The sequence below is a fragment of the Haliotis cracherodii genome, unplaced genomic scaffold (assembly GCF_022045235.1).
Source record: "Haliotis cracherodii isolate W230 unplaced genomic scaffold, xgHalCrac1.p SCAF_11, whole genome shotgun sequence".
NCBI lineage: Eukaryota > Metazoa > Mollusca > Gastropoda > Lepetellida > Haliotidae > Haliotis > Haliotis cracherodii.
Genome location: NW_027266266.1, coordinates 13717971 through 13738785, shown reverse-complemented (window position 1 = coordinate 13738785; position 20815 = coordinate 13717971). Strand labels below are relative to the sequence as shown.

Sequence of the window (20815 nt, the reverse complement as noted above, 5' to 3'; positions counted from 1 at the left end):
ATGTTGTCAGCTGTTGGGCTCCAGTGAGGGTACCGAGAATGTTGTTAGCTGCTGGGCTCCAGTGAGGGTACCGGGAATGTTGTCAGCTGTCGGGCTCCAGTGAGGGTACCGAGAATGTTGTTAGCTGCTGGGCTCCAGTGAGGGTACCGGGAATGTTGTCAGCTGTCGGGCTCCAGTGAGGGTACCGGGAATGTTGTCAGCTGTCGGGCTCCAGTGAGGGTACCGGGAATGTTGTCAGCTGTCTGGCTCCAGTGAGGGTACCGAGAATGTTGTCAGCTGTCTGGCTCCAGTGAGGGTACCGGGAATGTTGTCAGCTGTCTAGCTCCAGTAAGGGTACCGAGAATGTTGTCAGCTGTCTGGCTCCAGTGAGGGTACCCGGAATGTTGTCAGCTGTCGGGCTCCAGTGAGGGTACCGAGAATGTTGTCAGCTGTCTGGCTCCAGTGAGGGTACCGGGAATGTTGTCAGCTGTCTAGCTCCAGTGAGGGTACCGAGAATGTTGTCAGCTGTCTGGCTCCAGTGAGGGTACCGAGAATGTTGTCAGCTGTTGGGCTCCAGTGAGGGTACCAAAAATGTTGTCAGCTGTCGGGCTGCAGTGAGGGTACCGAGAATGTTGTTGTCAGCTGTCTGGCTCCAGTGAGAGTACCGGGAATGTTGTTAGCTGTCGGGCTCCAGTGAGGGTACCGGGAATGTTGTCAGCTGTCGGGCTCCAGTGACGGTACTGAGAATGTTGTCAGCTGTCGGGCTCCAGTGAGGGTACCGGGAATGTTGTCAGATGTCTGGCTCCAGTGAGGGTACCAAGAATGTTGTCAGCTGTCTGGCTCCAGTGAGGTTACCCAGAATCTTGTCAGCTGTCTGGCTCCAGTGAGGGTACCGGGAATGTTGTTGTCAGCTGTCTGGCTCCAGTGAGGGTACCGGGAATGTTGTTTTCAGCTGTCTTGCTCCAGTGAGGTTACCCAGAATCTTGTCAGCTGTCTGGCTCCAGTGAGGGTACCGGGAATGTTGTTGTCAGCTGTCTGGCTGCAGTGAGGGTACCGGGAATGTTGTTTTCAGCTGTCTTGCTCCAGTGAGGGTACCCGGAATGTTGTCAGCTGTCTGGCTCCAGTGAGAGTACCGGGAATGTTGTTGTCAGCTGTCTGGCTCCAGTAAAGGGTACCGGGAATGTTGTTGTCAGCTGTCTGGCTCCAGTGAGAGTACCTGGAATGTTGTCAGCTGTCTGGCTCCAGTGAGGGTACCCAGAATGTTGTTGTCAGCTGTCTGGCTCCAGTGAGGGTATTGTGAACGATGTTGATACTGGGGTCACCTGCAACAAAGACACGAAAGTAAACACTTACATCATATTTTAACAAAACAATCTAATTTTCCTTAATTTTCTTTAAAGGATAATAATAGACAGCATTGGTGGCCAGCATTAGTTGAAATACTGCTGACAACAGTAAGCAACCTACAAGGTTCTGTACAGTGAATGGATTGTTAGGCAGAGGGGGCACACGTGGGGGGGGTGGGGGGGGCACAGTCATCGGAGGCACCAAAGTTTTTTGTGCAGAGGTGCTTCCCATAATGATGCCAGAATCCACTGACTGTTTGGTTCAGATTTCAACTTCATATTAATGATGATCAATGTCATTTGTCGACCCGTGAAGATCCGGGGTAGAATAGGCCTTCAGCAACCCATGCTGGCCGTAAAAGGAGACTATGCTTGTCGTAAGAGGCGACTAATGGGATCGGGTGGTCAGGCTCGCTGACTTGGTTGAAGCATGTAATCAATCCCAATTGCATGGATCGATGCTCATGATGTCCATCACTGGATTGTCTCCTCCAGACTCGATTTTTTACAGGCTACCATCATATAGCCGGAATATTGCTGAGTGCGGCGTTACACAACAAACCAACCAATGTCATTTGTCAGCACCACACCCATGCTCATGACTTCCTTCCTCATATATCAAGGAGAAATGTAATGATGTAACTGGCCTCAACCAAACTCACTCACTGTTAGTGCACAGAGCGTTACAACAATGTGGTACTCATCTTCCTGAGGCAAGAGAGTTAACTGACTTTAAAAGTCTAGTTTCCACCCTTGCCGAACTAGGCTGGAATTCCTGGGCTCGATCGTAGCACCACCAGTGGCTATTGCGAGTTATGTCCTTTCTATGCCCCTCCTACTGACCAATCAGATTCAACCTCTCGTATCACTTGCATTTGCTTCAAACAAAACGGTGGCGCTCAGTCAAGATGATCTGATCGATAATCAAGATCTATATTGTGATAAAACGAGTCTTACATCGCAAAGTGCATCAAATCACGTGAGCACCTTGATTATAAACATGAATAGATTTAGAAAATATCTGTTGACAACGAGTTAGCGGTGCACATGCTTTGCAAATGCTGCAGTCGACCGAAATCTGCATGACACTTTAAGAACCGGGTTTCGGTTTCGGTGCGCGATTTTGATTGGACTATGCATAGATTCGTTAGTCCAGCCAAAATATAACTCCATTATACCAGCCTAGTTCGGCAAGGGTGGAAACTGGACTTTTATAGTCAGTTAACTCACTTGCCTCGGGAATATGTGTGGTACTATGATCGCCTTAAGTTCAGTGAACACGTACCAGGCGCGAGCTCTTGACCACTACAGCTCTCCGGTGCTGGGAGCGTCCAGTCTTCTCGATGACCAGTCGTGTGTGTGGGATGTGAGACCAGGTCCGGCCCAGACTGGCCACACGCTGACCATCCGCACCAAACACCACATTGTTGCTGATCTGAAACAAAGATACATAGGAAGGATGTGGTATTTTAAATTTGCTTTTGTATTTTAATCTCAATAGTGAAGATGTCTGCACCTTATTATGTTAACATGACACCATTCCAAAACGGCATGAATAGAGCTTACTAATGAAAGTGAACACATACTTGTGGAGGTGCATAAAATGAGAAATCAGCTGGTTGATGTGTTGGTTGTGGTCGATATTAATATGTGGGCCATGGTCGAATTCATTGTTCTATCTGTCAAGTACAGGCTGATGTGATGTGATGTGATAGCTGGAATATTGCTAATGTGACACATGGTCCAAGACGACTTACCAGGACAGCAATAGAGAACTCCACCGCCAGCATCTTGAGTGTGTGTCCAAGCTGAACCATCAGACCATGACCTGTTTACATTCACATGATGATCAACAGGAACAGAAACACGGGAACAGAGGGACACAGGAACACAGGAACACAGGGACAGGAACACAGGGACACAGGAACGGGAACAGAGGGACAGAGGGACACAGGAACAGGAACACGGGAACAGAGGGACACAGGAACAGGAACACGGGAACAGACGGACACAGGAACACAGGGACAGGAACACAGGGACACAGGAACAGAAACACAGGAACAGAGGGACACAGGAACACGGGAACAAAGTGACACAGGAACAGAGGGACACAGGAACAGGAACAGAGGGACACAGGAACAGGAACACGGGAACAGAGGAACACAGGAACAGAGGGACAGGAACACAGGGACACAGGAACAGGAACATAGGGACAGGAACACAGGGACAGGGACACAGGAACAAAGGGAGAGGAACACAGGGACACAGGAACACAGGGACAGGAACACAAGGACACAGGGACAGGAACACAGGTACACAGGGACAGGAACACAGGGACACAGGGACAGGAACACAGGGACAGGAACACGGAGACACAGGGACAGGGACAGGAACACGAGGACACAGGGACAGGAACACAGGGACAGGGACAGGAACACAGGAACAGGGACAGGAACACAGGGACAGGAACACGGAACACAGGGACACAGGGACAGGAACACAGGGACAGGAACACGGAACACAGGGACACAGGGACAGGAACACAGGGACAGGGACAGGAACACGGAACACAGGGACAGGAACACAGGGACAGGGACAGGGACAGGAACACAGGGACAGGAACACGGAACACAGGGACAGGAACACAGGGACACAGGGACAGGAACACAGGGACAGGGACACAGGGACACAGGGACAGGAACACAGGGACAGGGACAGGAACACAGGGACAGGAACACGGAACACAGGGACACAGGGACAGGAACACAGGGACAGGGACACAGGGACAGGAACACAGGGACAGGAACACAGGGACACAAACACAGGAACACGGGGACACAGGGACACAGGAACACAGGGTGTAGCACAGTTCCACAAGTCAAACAGGCGTTCAGTTGGTAAAAACAACACAGACATGCACAATGGTAAAACCTTATGGGCTCGCACAATGGTGAAACCAAACAGACACACACTACAGTAAAACCACACAAACTCGCACAATGGTAAAACCACATGAACTCACACAATGGTAAAACCACATGAACTCACACAATGGTAAAACCACATGAACTCACACAATGGTAAAACCACATGAACTCACACAATGGTAAAACCACATGAACTCACACAATGGTAAAACCACACAGACTCACACAATGGTCAAACCACATGAACTCACATAATGGTAAAACCACATGAACTCACACAATCGTAAAACCACATGAACTCACACAATCGTAAAACCACATGAACTCACACAATGGTAAAACCACATGAACTCACACAATGGTAAAATCACATGAACTCACACAATGGTAAAACCACATGAACTCACACAATGGTAAAACCACATGAACTCACACAATGGTAAAACCACACAGACTCACACAATGGTAAAACCACACAGACTCACACAATGGTAAAACCACATGAACTCACACAATGGTAAAACCACACAAACTCACACAATGGTAGAACCACATGAACTCACACAATGGTAAAACCACACAAACTCACATAATGGTAAAACCACATGAACTCACACAATGGTAAAACCACACAGACTCACACAATGGTAAAACCACATGAACTCGCACAATGATAAAACCACACAAACTCACACAATGGTAGAACCACATGAACTCACACAATGGTAAAACCACACAAACTCACATAATGGTAAAACCACATGAACTCACACAATGGTAAAACCACACAGACTCACACAATGGTAAAAGCACATGAACTCACACAATGGTAAAGCCACATGAACTCACACAATGGTAAAATCACATGAACTCACACAATGGTAAAACCACACAGACTCACACAATGGTAAAATCACATGAACTCACACAATGGTAAAACCACACAGACTCACACAATGGTAAAATCACATGAACTCACACAATGGTAAAATCACATGAACTCACACAATGGTAAAACCACATGAACTCACACAATGGTAAAATCACATGAACTCACACAATGGTAAAACCACACAGACTCACACAATGGTAAAATCACATGAACTCACACAATGGTAAAATCACATGAACTCACACAATGGTAAAATCACATGAACTCACACAATGGTAAAGCCACATGAACTCACACAATGGTAAAACCACATGAACTCACACAATGGTAAAACCACACAGACTCACACAATGGTAAAACCACATGAACTCACACAATGGTAAAACCACATGAACTCACACAATGGTAAAACCACATGAACTCACACAATGGTAACATCACATGAACTCACATAATGGTAAAGCCACATGAACTCACACAATGGTAAAATCACATGAACTCACACAATGGTAAAATCACATGAACTCACACAATGGTAACATCACATGAACTCACACAATGGTAAAATCACATGAACTCACACAATCGTAAAACCACATGAACTCACACAATGGTAAAATCACATGAACTCACACAATGGTAAAACCACATGAACTCACACAATGGTAAAACCACAAGGACTCACACAATGATAAAACCACATGAACTCACACAAGGGTCAAATCACATGAACTCAAACAATGGTAAAACCACATGAACTCACACAATGGTAAAACCACATGAACTCACACAATGGTAGAACCACAAGGACTCACACAATGGTAAAACCACATGAACTCACACAATGGTAAAACCACATGAACTCACACAATGGTAAAACCACATGAACTCACACAATGGTAAAATCACATGAACTCACACAATGGTAAAACCACATGAACTCACACAATGGTAAAACCACACAGACTCACACAATGGTAAAATCACATGAACTCACACAATGGTAAAACCACACAGACTCGCACAATGGTAAAATCACATGAACTCACACAATGGTAAAATCACATGAACTCACACAAGGGTCAAATCACATGAACTCACACAATGGTAAAACCACATGAACTCACACAATGGTAAAACCACAAGGACTCACACAATGGTAAAATCACATGAACTCACACAATGGTAAAACCACATAGACTCGCACAATGGTAAAATCACATGAACTCACACAATGGTAAAATCACATGAACTCACACAAGGGTCAAATCACATGAACTCACACAATGGTAAAACCACATGAACTCACACAATGGTAAAACCACAAGGACTCACACAATGGTAAAATCACATGAACTCACACAATGGTAAAACCACATGAACACACACAATGGTAAAATCACATGAACTCACACAATGGTAAAACTACATGAACTCACACAATGGTAAAATCACATGAACTCACACAATGGTAAAATCACATGAACTCACACAATGGTAAAATCACATGAACTCACACAATGGTAAAATCACATGAACTCACACAATGGTAAAATCACATGAACTCACACAATGGTAAAATCACATGAACTCACACAATCGTAAAACCACACAGACTCACACAATGGTAAAACCACAAGGACTGCTCACAGGAAATTAAACCAATATTTGACTACAAGATTAAACAAAACCGGTATACGTTGACATATATATATTTGTGTTTAAGACTGAGCACCCAATTTCATAAAATTATCCCCAAAAATATTCATGATCTCTAACTTGTTTTGCTAAGTATATAGTGGTGATACTGACCGTCCATCTGCTGGCCTCCCAGGACTGGGTAGATGACCGACGTCACACTGTCCACAACCAACAGCTTCAGACAACGGTAGAAACTGTCTGTCTGGAAGTAAATCATCACTAAGCTTCAGATAGTTTCTTTCTTTGTTGTTTAACGTCGCACTCAGCACTATTCCAGAGGTCTGTAAGTATCGAGTCTGGTCCAGACCATCCAGTGATTGACATCATGAGCATCAATCAACACAATTGTGATACAATGACATGCATCAACCAAGTCAGCGGGACTGACCAACTGATCCAGTTATTCGCCTTTTACGACAAGCATAGGCTACTGCAGACCAATTCTAACCCAGATTTTCACAGGCGTTATAACAAGTTACTGTTTATCTGGAAAGTTTTGCGTCAATAAATTATTGTGAGTGGGTAACAATATCCAAAATGGTTGGAGTAACGTATTTATCTAACAGCAGCTTAATAAGGCTGACTAGAATACTCAGTATTTTGTAAGGAAATTTACAAGGTGTGGCAGGGAAGTGAATTTTCCTGATTAGACTATTGAGACAGTGTGACAATTGATTATAGGGAACAGGATGTGCAGGGCTATTTATTTAATCTTGTTCTGACGGGTTTGACAATGTGTGGCTACCGGAACGTCCCAGTTGACATCAAAAAGTCAACCCTGTCTTCATCGATGCTACAGCTTCGAAATGCAACTTCAATATAATGAAACTTTCAGGCTGAAAAAAATAAGTCTTGGTTCTTTGGGAACCGCCCGCATCTTCATAAAGTCTACCGCACGTTTCGTTTTTATTTCCATTTTTAATTTTTTTTATAAAAAATCCTAATACTTAAAAAAAATGTGATCAAATATAGCACACAGTTACTTCCCTTTACATGAGCACTGCTTTACGGCGCATCTCATGTTATGGGAGTTTGTAATGCTAGTTTATGTACAGGCTATTTCCCAGGTTGATGGTACACAGCTGTTTATATGGTTACATACTAGCTAGTATGAACAAGCAAAAAGAAAAGGGAAAAAAAAACTCCCGCCTGCACTATATTTTCAATAGGCATTGTCTTTTATTTTTTTAAGCCTTATTACGGATCAGCTGACACCCTCACATTCCCTGCCACATCTTTCACTCACAATATTATCAATATGTTGATTGATAACAGTATAAATCAGATGATACTGACTCTTCCACTGAATGTGAGACGGACAGAATACCTGTTTAACACGGGCGGTCGGGTAGCCTAGTGGTTAAAGCATTCGTTTGTCTCGCCGAAGACCTTGGTTCGATTCCCGACATCGGTACAATGTGTGAAGCCCATTTCTGGTGTCCCCTGCCATGATATAGCTGGAATATTGCTAAAAGCGGCGTAAAACTATACTCACTCACTCACCTGTTTAACAAGCTGGACTCGAATGTTCTCTAGTACAGCAAACAAGGTAAATATGTCATGAGGCTGGAAGCAGCAGATTCTGGACATCACTTCTTCAGGATTCTGCAAAGACAAAGATAAAAATCTGAAACAAGGGCAGTAATCCATTCCACAAATCTGAGCGATCAAGATTTCAAAAATGTGGACGTGCAGTGAAACCCCAATTATGCGGACCCCAGATACCCGGAAACCTCACTACCAGACGATATTTACGCAAACAGATGTAAATACTACATAAAATGCTATATTTCTGGAAATCCAGTTTCCGGATCTAGACAGTGCAAAATACACACTACTGTGTTCCGTATGCCGGACAGCGGCCACACTTGACAATATTTGTTTTGAATTTCATTGTACGAGCGCAATGATAATTTAAGACCTGGCTTCCAGCTGTCCATAACTATCAGCGCTAATTACTGTGAAGTGTTGGCTCCATTGTCTACTGCTCATCAATTATCAGCGCCAATTATCTGTGGGCTTCCCTTGTTAAGTTTCCACATTTTGTTATCTTATTACTTCTGTAGTCCTTAGATGTAAATATATATGCTCTCTGCATACATTCACCTGACGAAGGAGTAAGCATATACTCTGAAACGTCGTGTTCTTCATTACCAGTATAAAGTAGTTGACATCAATAAATTCTCTTCCTTATGTACATAACTTCTAAATGCCTTTCGAAGACTTAGTGGGCAGTCATTGTCATTTGACACTGGGGGAGGTTATGCTTTGTGTAATGAGGTTCTTTATGCTCCAGTAGAAAGGAGAGGTAACTCCGGTCAGTTAACAAGGCACTATTGCCTGGTAAACTGGAGAAAAATGTTAGTTTGTTCCAGATTGGTATTTATTTGATTTATTTTATAGGTATTTAACATTAATTTCTATGTACAGTAAACTACAGTTATAACAAACTCAAAGGGACCACTAATGTTATTGTTGTAACCGAAGTTTGTTATGAGCATAAATACAGCATATATACAGCAAATGGATGGGACTAAAAAAACAGTTTGTTTTATCCACCTGTTCATCATAAGCATCCTACCTGGGTGTGGCCCTGGAGCTGCAGCATCTCCATCACCCTCTCCGCACTGAACGCACCGCACGTGTCGACGTACGCCACCCGCTGCTGACATGACACACACGCCGCACTGCTCAGACATATCTGAAGGCACACCCAGCATATATCAAAGTCACTTTGGTTCTCATTGTGTGTCAACAAGTCAAGATACGCCACCTACTACTGACACGACTCTCACATACAGTGTTTATAATAATAATGTGCATATCAATAATTCACCAAATCCACACCCTAAGGCATGCTCCAAGGATTACATTATTACCCCGGTCACTGGATCAGTGTGCACTTGAATTACAGCTCCCTAGGGAGCATACAACCCAAGCTGCCTGTCAGGCGCTAAAAAGTTAACAGTCACATTATCATCTCATCCTACCAGAGCTCCAGGGCCCACTTGCACAAAGCGATCTTAGCGCTACGACTATTGTAAGCTTATGTTAAAGTATGGGAGTTACCATCATCTTAGCGCTACGACTATTGTAAGCCTATGTTAAACTATGGTAGTTACTTTCATCTTAGTGCTACGATTATTGTAAGCCTATGTTAAAGAATGGGAGTTACCATCATCTTAGCGTTACGACTATTGTAAGCCTATGTTAAAGTATGGGAGTTACCATCATCTTAGCGCTACGACTATTGTAAGCCTATGTTAAACTATGGTAGTTACTTTCATCCTAGTGCTACGATTATTGTAAGCCTATGTTAAAGAATGGGAGTTACCATCATCTTAGCGTTACGACTATTGTAAGCCTATGTTAAAGTATGGGAGTTACCATCATCTTAGCGCTACGACTATTGTAAGCCTATGTTAAAGTATGGGAGTTACCATCATCATAGCGCTACGACTATTGTAAGCCTATGTTAAAGTATGGGAGTTACGATCATCTTAGCGCTACGACTGTCGTAAGCCTATGTTAAAGTATGGTAGTTACGATCATCTTAGGGCTACGACTGTAGTAAGCCTATGTTAAAGTATGGTAGTTACGATCACCTTGATGCTAAGATCGCTTTGTGCAAGTGGGCCCAGATAACTTTTTGAGCAATTGAGTTTTTACTCTAGGGTTTCTATTTTAATTGGGTTATTACATTTTTCATTGGGTAACCAATATTTTTCACTCATCTATTTATCACTCTATTGGGTTTTTCCCAAAATGAGTAAACATTTTGAGATTTCAAAACAAATTAAATAATGTTTTAAATGTGTATAACGGTTATAAATATAAGCTTGACTCAGAAAGTAAATTAGCTCATCATTGTGCTTCGGAAATTAGCTCAGTTGTACGCATGCTGAAAAAGCTTCATTGGGTTTTTATATGGGATGTTTTCAAACAATTGAGTTTTTCATTTAATGCAAGCGCAAGTTAATTGAAAGTAATTGGGTTTTGAATAGTTTTGGGGAGTATTTTACGCACATACACAGATTATCAAAGCTGGTTGAACAGAGCCATATTTTGAACAAAGTCTCTTGCCAAAGGAGAAACAAATTTAACATGTTTTAGTGTGGAGCAGAACAGAAACTGGATCAAAGGGAGAAAAAGAATGTGAATGCTAATATGTTAATAAATTCTAAATGTCTCGAAAAAATATCTGGAGCCCTGATGCACCTGTTCACCTGGGTCGTCCAGGGTTTAATAACCAACTCAAGCATTGTGTTGCTAGCTACCTGTGTCTTCCCTGCTGCAATCTCTCCAGCTACCTCAGTTACCTCCCCTGTATAGAGACCTCCATCTAAGATTGAGTCCAGTCTGGAACAGGAATTGGTTCAAATCTAAACCTTTAATACTTTCTTTTAATCAAGAAAAAATATCAAATGCAACCAAGTACTATCCAGTTTTCATTAATTCAATTTCTTAAATCCAAGTTTTCTTTTATTCTCTTATAAAACATTTATGACAAGGTTTGCTAAATTCAAGTTCCTTTTTTTCATGACATGTCTGCCAGCTACAAAATTTTCCCCATCCCTAATATTTGTTTTTGTTCAAGCATTGTCAGGAAAAGACTTTATAACGGAAATTCTGTTTTTTGCCCTGCACAGTGTAGACCAGGGATCCGGAAATATCTTTTGGCCAATTGGACATTTGCATTTTGGTCACGCCCACCTCATATCTGAGGTGCTGGATGTATGAACAAAAAGAAAAAACTAAAGCGTCACTTTCATAACATATATAGTGTTCCCTCACTATTGTGCCCCCAAAATTTATTTACATTTTTAACAAACACAAGGTTTACACTGACACAATGTTTTTCCTCCCTCTCAAAAAACAGTATCAGCTGATCACCGCGAGCATGTAACACAGGAAACAGTCAACAAATCCAAAATGAAATAAGCAATCCCATTATTAAACTATCTGGTTTTAAAATCATGTTCATTTCATATCTGGACTTATGTTTGTAAGATATTTGATCAATTTTATTCAAAATTTCATTCAATATTGTGTACAATAATTTTGGGGAAATCCTGTGGGAAGTGTTCGGTAGACTGTAGACTGGCAGGAGAACCTTGCCGTGGTCACCATTTCTTCATACTTTGAGACAAAGGGGGAGTGGCCAAAACCTAAAATCCTCCCTCTCTACTTGGAGTGTAATGATGTCAAACTATCGATGTATTGCAATTGTTTGCCTTACGAATCTACGATTGTACTATATTTTAAGGAATTCAAAAACACCATAGGTATTGTCAAAAGCATCGATAGCTTCAATAGTCACAATTAGTCATAAAAAAAGCCATAAATTATGCATAATGTATCTCATTTTGAATCGAAATTTCAAACCTGGTGTCATTGAATAGTAAGAATGAAGACAACTTCAGATTAGAGTTACTTCCCTTTGGTTTAAGTAGTGACAGAATGGAAAATGTCTGACTTTGACAGCAATACTCTATCGTATCTATTATATTGATCTATAGAACTATCAAGTCTTAAAGTTGGTTTAACACTATTGCAATACTATTACAAAGGTTTTTACCTATCGCAAAACTATTGCAAAAGTGTGGGTTACAATTGTAATACAATCGCAATACCAGTAGTGAAATAGCCCAAATGGTCAACCCCACAACCCACTCAGTGAGATTTGAAAACATAAGAGTGAGTGAGTGTGTTATTATTTAACGTCACATGGGCAATATTTCAGCCATATCGTGACGAGAAGTTACATTTATGATACATTTATGATACATTTATGATACATATCAAGGGTACAGCCACTAACAATCTAAGTTATGAAAACATAAGAAAGAAGAATATTTTTTTAACTGGTCTGATGTACTTGCCTTTCACAACCAGTGGAGAAGAAAGCAAGGGTAGAACAAGCACTAGAATAGGCTTCATGGCCAAGGACGGGATAAGAAGAATGTTGGGCAAGAAGAACTCTTTTTATTGCCACAAGATCCTGCAAAAAACACAAACATTGTTTTCATCATGTTCCTAGAAATTATCACTAATGGGGGGGCACGGGTGGCCCAGTCGTCTAAAGAACCAAGATTCGCTGTGCAGAGTTGCGTCCCTTAGGCACGCCAGAAACCTAAGATTGTGGGTTCGAATCCTGGTTCGCCCCTATTATGTTTCTAGGTTTGTCAGCACCATACCCGTGCTCGTGGGTTTCACTGAAGTGGTAAACGTCTGAGACCTGCATCACTTCGGATTTTCCTCCCACATTAAGCTGACACGCCGTGATATGACTGGAATACTGTTAAAAGCGGCGTTAAACCAGACTCACTCACTCACTCACTATTACTAATAGGCCAAGTGTTTTTCTTTACAGTAAATATCATATAGGAACAAAATAATTATTGTTGGAGCATATTTGACATATTATATATACTGTATTCGACATAATAAGCGCCCCGCTCTAATAAGCGCCCACAGCGATATTTGCTAATATATTGGCTAGTGAACAATCCCAATTAGCACCCCTTCCAATTGATCAATGTACACTAGACTTATTTATTGGCGCATAATACGCACTCGTGTGTTATATGCACCCTTAATTATGGGCAATTAAATTCTGGAAAAATATATTTGTCGTACATACACATTTCACGCTGTCAGCACAAAATTTATCTTTCAACTCTGTTTTTTTCACCAAAATGATATTCTAATAAGATCCCCCTATTTCTAATTTTGAGAGCGCCCTGGGCGCTTATTACATCGAATATGGTAATACTCAAAATAGAAACACACAAGGGAAAAAATTCTTGAAATAATCAAAATTTAAGGCATATTTTACTCGGTGATGAAACCACCTATGAATAAAATCTTTCAGTGATTCACCCCATTAATCACATGCCAAATGATCTGCAGCCATGTTTGTTAAGGAAATACCTATCTTGGGACATACACTGTATGGGGAGCTTAAAAGTAGTTTGTTTTGTTTTGTTTTTGTTTAATGCCGCATGCATTGCTGTCTGTAAATTATCAAGTATGGACCAGACAATCCAGTGAAAGACATCATGAGCATTGATCTGTAGACGCAATTGGGATACGATAACATGCATCAACCAAGTCATAGGGCTTGACCACTGGTCAATCCCCTCAATTCCTCTTACAACATCGCATGGGTTGCCGAAGACTCAATTCTAACCAGGATCACCTCTTGTTAACAGGAAGATAAGACTCGTTGAAAGTAGTTCCTGCTAGGCGGCTGCATTTGCATTTTCATCAGATTGGTTTATGTCAGTGATAAAACTGACCATTGTATGACATTGGATTTATCTAGGATAGGAATGTTCACTTTGAGGGGCCATTGGGGAATTTTTACATATGTAGACCCTACCCTGAATATCCAAGTTCAGTTAAGTATAATTTATTTAACTAAATACATACAATTATAGGATGTAAAAATATGCCTGAAATTAATGTGAGTTTAATATATATTTGGAAGTATTGCGAAAATCTTGAACCAAAAATTGGGAATTTTCATTCATCATCTGTAGATTACATCTCCTATTTCAGTATCTTTAGTCATTTTGTATGAAATGAATGGGAGTGTGTGCTTTAATCTGATTGGAGGAAAAGTGTTGTCTAATTGAATTAAAGCCCGGAAATCGTTCAGACTTTTCACTGAGTATAACCTCTTTTGTTCATAAGAATCTCATGTTTGGTTCCTCAATCCCAAATTTAAAACATGTGCCATTAGGTTTGACAAAATGGATACCAGATCAAATTAGGACCTATATAATAATCTGATCAATATATATCAGTACACTTTTATTTAGTTGGATTTTTTTCACATTCGGCTACCCAGACTCTATCAGCAATAATGTGATGTCATCAACTGAACCATGATATGTCATAGCATTCCAGAGTGAAGTCATAAGGTCTATCCCAGACATCAGCATTACTGTCCTTGCAACTGTGAGAGTTCACTTTGTTGCAATGTCGAAAAACATTGTATTTTTCAGATTTCAAGATTTCATTTAGTACTGAATATCATATTTTCGGTCATCGAGTTCTCAATAAAACCCTCCAATCTGAAAACTAATTAAAACACATCTGTGACGTCATTCTATTGTTTGAACGCTCCATTATTTTTCAGGAATGGAGAGTTGCTTGTCAACTGTATATTATCTTGAAGCAGCATTTGAATTTTTCAAATATTTTCAACTACAGAATATTTTGTCAAAGTGTAAAAGTAGGGATGAGTTTTAGAAGGGGAATATCTTCGTAACTCTCCATTCCTTAAAAATAATGGTCCTCTGCCACTGCGGGGCCTCTGCTCCATTATTTTTAGGAAATGGAGAGTTACTCGGACATTCCCCTCTACATAATGCCTATCTCCTATAGATAGTAAACAGAGACCGTATAATAGATAAATTGCACTCCCGTACGGCAGCAGCGAGTTCCGGCCTGTTGTATCAATGCTCACTTTGTATGGTATCGAGCACCTTTGTGCGAGACTTTCTACATCGTCTGTGATGAAATCTGTCACAGTTTTCACGCCAGTCTTCTTAAGAGACTCAACTACTGCCTGTGTCAAAGCTGAACACACTCCCGGAATGAGAGCTGTCATTTTGCATTTCCCGCAATAACTTCACTTCCGGGTTTACAGGGGAGGTTACTCTGCACCACTTTGACAATTTCCTAACTTCATTCAAAGATGTATTATAATACCTTCATCTAGCTTACATTTGAAACCATATTAGGAAGGAGGTATCAGCATGAGTTAAATCATACAAAGTTAACAAAATAGATAAAAATAAATCATTATGCTAATAGATTCTATATCTAATGAAATATTACAAGATGCATGTAATTTTCTATACTAACATTTAGTCTCTCACTGAAATGAACATTTTTTACAGATAAAAACAGCTGCTTAATTATAGTTATAAAAATATAATAGAAAAAAGAGCCCAGAGACTCTCTTCATTATACTGCAGTAATCTTGACTTGCCAAATATTATGGACTTGCATGGGTTTTATTGGATATTAGTTTCAGTGTCTGATGAAGATGAAGCATGTCTTTGATTTTGTGAATCCAAGTCACTGGCTAACGTGTTACATTATGCACATAGCTGAGTGATTTATGACACCTGGGCTGACTGTTGCATGGCATACATTATGCAATAATCTACGTAGGGTGCATGTAGTTGTTGTGAGATGACGGGGGGGGGGGGGGGGGGCATATATTCTTCTGTACTTGGCTGGTTGTGTTTGCAGGCTTAACATTGCCAGTCGTGCTAATGAAGCCACCCCACCTTGTTAGCACTTTTAAGATTCGTCTGGGTTGTTTCAAATACAGACCTCAATATACATATCTATATATATATATAATATACATAGACATGTATACCGGACATTGTATTGTATATCATACTAGCTACATAATGATTAAAGGAAAATCTGAAATCTTTTGCTATTTTCTTATTATAATACTTGTACATTATAGATAAATTACATGAATGACTCGTGGATCGAGATTCTGGCAGATTCAGAGGTGTGTGAGTGTGTGTGTGTGTGTGTGTGTGTGTGTGTGTGTGGGAGGGGGGTACATGAGTGCACACACCTTTTTTCAGACAACTTACATGTTAACTGTTTGATTGGCATTCTAGAAGTTGCTGAGTAAGTAAGAAAATATACAACTTTGTGGATAACAACTTCCATCAACCAAGGCTATACATATTCCCCTCGTACCATCAACTCATCAAGGACTCCAGTCAGTCATAAATTTTTTGTTCATACCACTGGCTTCACCTGTTAAGATGCGTACAGGCTTCTACTACATACCTATCAACCCAACTGTATAAACACTGCCTCGTACCTGTATATATATATATATATATATATATATATATATATATATATATATATATATATATATATATATATATATATATATATATATATATATATATATATATATATATATATATATATATATATATATATATATATATATTCAACCCAACTCTGTACATCTCTTGCTTTGATAACGTGTTAGAATCTACACCGAAACGTCAATCCTAACTGTAATATAGAAGTTGTTCATCCATGCATATATCTCATCCTAACTTAGTACCCCAACGTCTATCCTAACTGTAATATAGAAGTTGTTCATCCATGCATATATCTCATCCTAACTTAGTACCCCCAACGTCTAATGCCTCTCAAAGAAGTTATACATTTCCTGTTATATAATTTAACAATACATGTTGATTTTGTAATGTTATTAAATGTACAAAGTGAATCAATTAAATGAGACATGAAAGGAAGACTAGAATTTTGAAAATATATCCAATCTTGAGCTTACAATTGACGCACATTTTGTATAATGGCAACTTACAATTAATACAATCCCCACTGTATGAACTGGAAAGTTGTAATTCTTTTTGAGATTCCATATTTGAATATTATTTCTTTGAAGAGTGTCAGTTGCTTCTTTGTGGGAATCCGAGCAACATGTATTGTTTGGTAAGTTGTATTTAACATTTATTCTTGTAAAAATAAGTCTCCAGTTCTGGCAAGATAGGGGTTACCCTGTTAGAATCGAATAATTTATGTGAAACCGTTTGTCCTTCAAATGAACAGTAGCTGCAAGCATTAGTGTCTGGTATTCCCATTTTTACAAGTCTTGTATTGGTAGGTAAACTATTAATCAAGCACCCGTTTCTGAAAACAAAGTACATATAAGCCCTGCGTTGTAGAAACAAAAATATTGTCTATAAAATGTCACCCAATAGCCTCTGCGAGTGCAATCCAGCCCTTGACCTTCACGTGGTGGGGTTGTTCTTATTGTCAGAGGGGGCTGTATGTGATTATCTAGCGCCTCAATAGTAGGCGCTTAGCGCAGAGGGGGCCCATCAAATTTGGCCGGCTGCTCTTCTAGAAGGCGACTATGCTTATCGTAAGAGGCGACCAACGGGATCGGGCGGTCAGGCTCGGTTGATGCATGTCATTGTATCCCAATTGCGTGGATCGATGCTCATGATGTCGATAACTGGATTATCTGTCTCAGACTCGATTAGTTACAGACCGCCGTCATATAGCTGGAATATTGCTGAGTGCGGCGTTAAACAACAAACAATTTCTAGAAGAGCTAAGGAAACTCTTTATTCTTATTCTTATGCCCCGCTGCCTAACGGCTGTATTCATCCATAGAAAAGGCTACGATGGGGACCCTGAAGCAGTCTGGTGCTGTCTTCAACGCCATTCTGACAGCTCCTGCAGCGCCTCTGATGCCAAGCAGTGCTGACTTTGGGACTGTCGTCTATGGCACCGCAAACCGCTGGGCAGAGTTGCCACCTTTAAGTAGTAGAATCCCAGGTGCGTTCCAGTCCCAAATTCACCCTGGTTATAATTGTTGTTTTGTTAGCACACTCACAGCAATACAATTATAACCTAAGTTCGTTGTCTTTAACCACAAACAGACTTTAATTGATTTTTAGCTTAGCCTACTTCATAATGCATAGTTGCAAGTTATTGTATTCTTTGTAACAACCCTTCGCGATACCTGGTCGATCGATTGCTAAAGAAATCACCGTGGTAACGGCTTAACTACAAATATCAGTTGAGGTGGTTTGATGAAGAAACGAAAAAAATAGAAACATACATGTAGCATTCTACTACCTGGTATAAATAATTGTATGCCTATAACGCATATTCGCGGTTTATATATAGCGGCTGCATGTTACAATTATTCAGTTTCACATATAGTTCGTGATGCGTCACGTCTCCCCAGTGTGTTATACACAGGTGACTTAAGAGATCGATTTTAAGGGATCGAGTAGTGCAATCAATTTCATCTTCCTGGTACACCCGATAAACCTGTCAGATCAGTCAGCATGTTCATCGACTGTATTGGTAGCTAGGTGATCAATGTTGTGTCTGTAATGTTGGCATGACAAAAACCATTAACTGTGTGTTCAAAAGATTGTCAGTAACAGAACTGCGCATATAGCCCAAACCGTCAGTAAAATATGAATGTGGTAGGAATGTCCAACGATGAGTCTTGACCAGGAGGTGAGTAATGCTCCAGTAATTACACTGATATGCTTCAATATAAATAGTTTATGTTTGAAACAATACCGTTACATGTAACCTAAGAAAGCTAGCAGTTCAGTAGTGATGAGTGTTTGTTTGGCGTGCAATATTCCCATGTTGTAGTCAGTCTGCCAACATTGACGTAGGAAGATATCCCCAACTGTCAGCAATCTGGTTTCTTCCCAGGAACCTATTACTATTTGTATTCACTGTGAACATTAGATAACTGCATTGACAAAGTATATTCTACATACAGTTAAAATTTATCAGATTTTGTCCTGGATTTATGCACCATACATGTATATTAATTTAAGTTGGTTTGAGAATGCATGAGGTAAGGGATTTCTGACAAATAATTAAATGATTATCACATTCATGTTGACCAGTTACTCCTAATCTTTTAGTTACACTATTTATTTCAGACGTGTCCAAAATGTGAACAGAACAATATACAATTCAACAAAAGGAACAACAGCCTTTGTGTACATCTTGAGGTAACTTCTTTCAAAACAATTTGGGACGACAAAACACAAACATCTCGACGACCTAATCCAGAACGGAAAAAAAAGAAAAAAGAAGAGATAAAACGGTGTGTCTCGGCATTGAGAAATTCTTTAGGAGGACAACTTCTGATTCACTTAGAAGGCCTGAGTCCAGAAGACCCGAGTCAGGCAAATTTTGACGAGTTCATAGATGATGACCTTCAAACCATCATAAATTCTGATGAAACATTTGATGATGTTTACTACAAAAAGACACTCCAGGGGGATCCGGAATTTGTGGTTATTGATATTGAGCCTTCATCTACAATAATCATAACAGATCCCAAGACTAAATTTATCATAGACAAAGGGTTTACACCAGATAGTGCACAAGCACTGCGGTGCTTCCTGAAACACATCTCTGATCAGCAAAATTCAAATCATTCAGAGGTCAATTATAGACAGCCTTTCTTAAATGATCAGAACCTACGAACCATAACTGAAAAAAGAGATATTCAGCTGAAAGGATTTGTCTTCACAGACGCAACGCAGAAGGAGGAAATTTTAGAAGACACAAACAAATTTGTTGACCACTTGTGGGATCTGCGTCTTCCCCTCTATATAACTGCTTTTGCAAAACTCAAGGGAGGTGGGTCATTTATTCTTGGCATAGGAGAGAAGGAAAAGACATTTTCTGCTGTGATCAAAGGAAAGACAGTCAAATATATGTCCAAATCATTCGAAGTTCACGGAATCGAACTGCCTGCAGAAAAATACCCTCAGATAGAACATTTAATAGAGCAACGTTTGAAAGGTTGTATGTGCTCCATTGACTACAAGGGGGAAATTTTAGATTGGAACGACATACACATCACTGCTCATTTTCATGACATCATTGAAGAGGGCCGAATATTGCTTGAAATTGTAGTGAATCCAATCACAGGTGTATTGTTCTATGATAACCAGGGACCAGAGGCATACAAGGTGGAACATAGAGAACCGTTTTTGAAGTGCACCCGCTGTGAGCTCAAGGAAATAATAACATCAGTTACAAAACATTAGAAAGGTATTGTCTTATTTCTATTGTGGCACAAAACTCAAATGTTCAGAGAGAATGAGTTTAGCTTAACACCATCTTGACAGCATTTGAAGTATCATGGCGTTAATGTCTGAACTGGAGAAATCCCCAAATGGGTCGTTGCTACCAGTATCCTAAGCTTATATTACATAATCGTTACTGTAAAGAAATTGTTTTGATAGTAAGTAAAGCGACAAAACCCTTTCCATATCCAATAGAAATCTCTTCATAAAGCAGAGTCGATTGTACAATTCCGACTATATCATGAGCATATGTTTACGAATCTCTGTCAAATAGTAATGATACCAGGTGTTTGCGAA

At 40.3% G+C, this 20815-nt stretch overlaps 1 protein-coding gene across 1 annotated transcript; it reads right to left on the bottom strand.

The window, feature by feature from the left end:
• Positions 1-1247: 1247 nt before the first annotated feature.
• LOC139454861 (DNA repair protein RAD51 homolog 4-like) lies at positions 1248-15465 on the bottom strand. The gene is made up of 9 exons (XM_071236479.1): positions 15322-15465; positions 12728-12846; positions 11123-11204; positions 9427-9546; positions 8349-8450; positions 6957-7047; positions 3083-3153; positions 2611-2760; positions 1248-1301 (listed from the first exon to the last, which is right to left on the bottom strand). Exons 1-9 carry the CDS (start codon positions 15463-15465, stop codon positions 1248-1250), a joined length of 933 nt encoding a protein of 310 aa, XP_071092580.1.
• Between the last annotated feature and the right edge of the window lie 5350 nt (positions 15466-20815).

Coding starts and splice junctions, on each gene's coding strand:
- LOC139454861 (XM_071236479.1), bottom strand. CDS start 15,465: ATGACAGCTCTCATTCCGGGAGTGTGTTCAGCTTTGACACAGGCAGTA. Junction 9,547..11,122: donor TTGCAGCAGGGAAGACACAG/GTAGCTAGCAAC, acceptor GTGTGCCTTCAG/ATATGTCTGAGCAGTGCGGC. Junction 2,761..3,082: donor AGTTCTCTATTGCTGTCCTG/GTAAGTCGTCTT, acceptor TCTTTGTTTCAG/ATCAGCAACAATGTGGTGTT.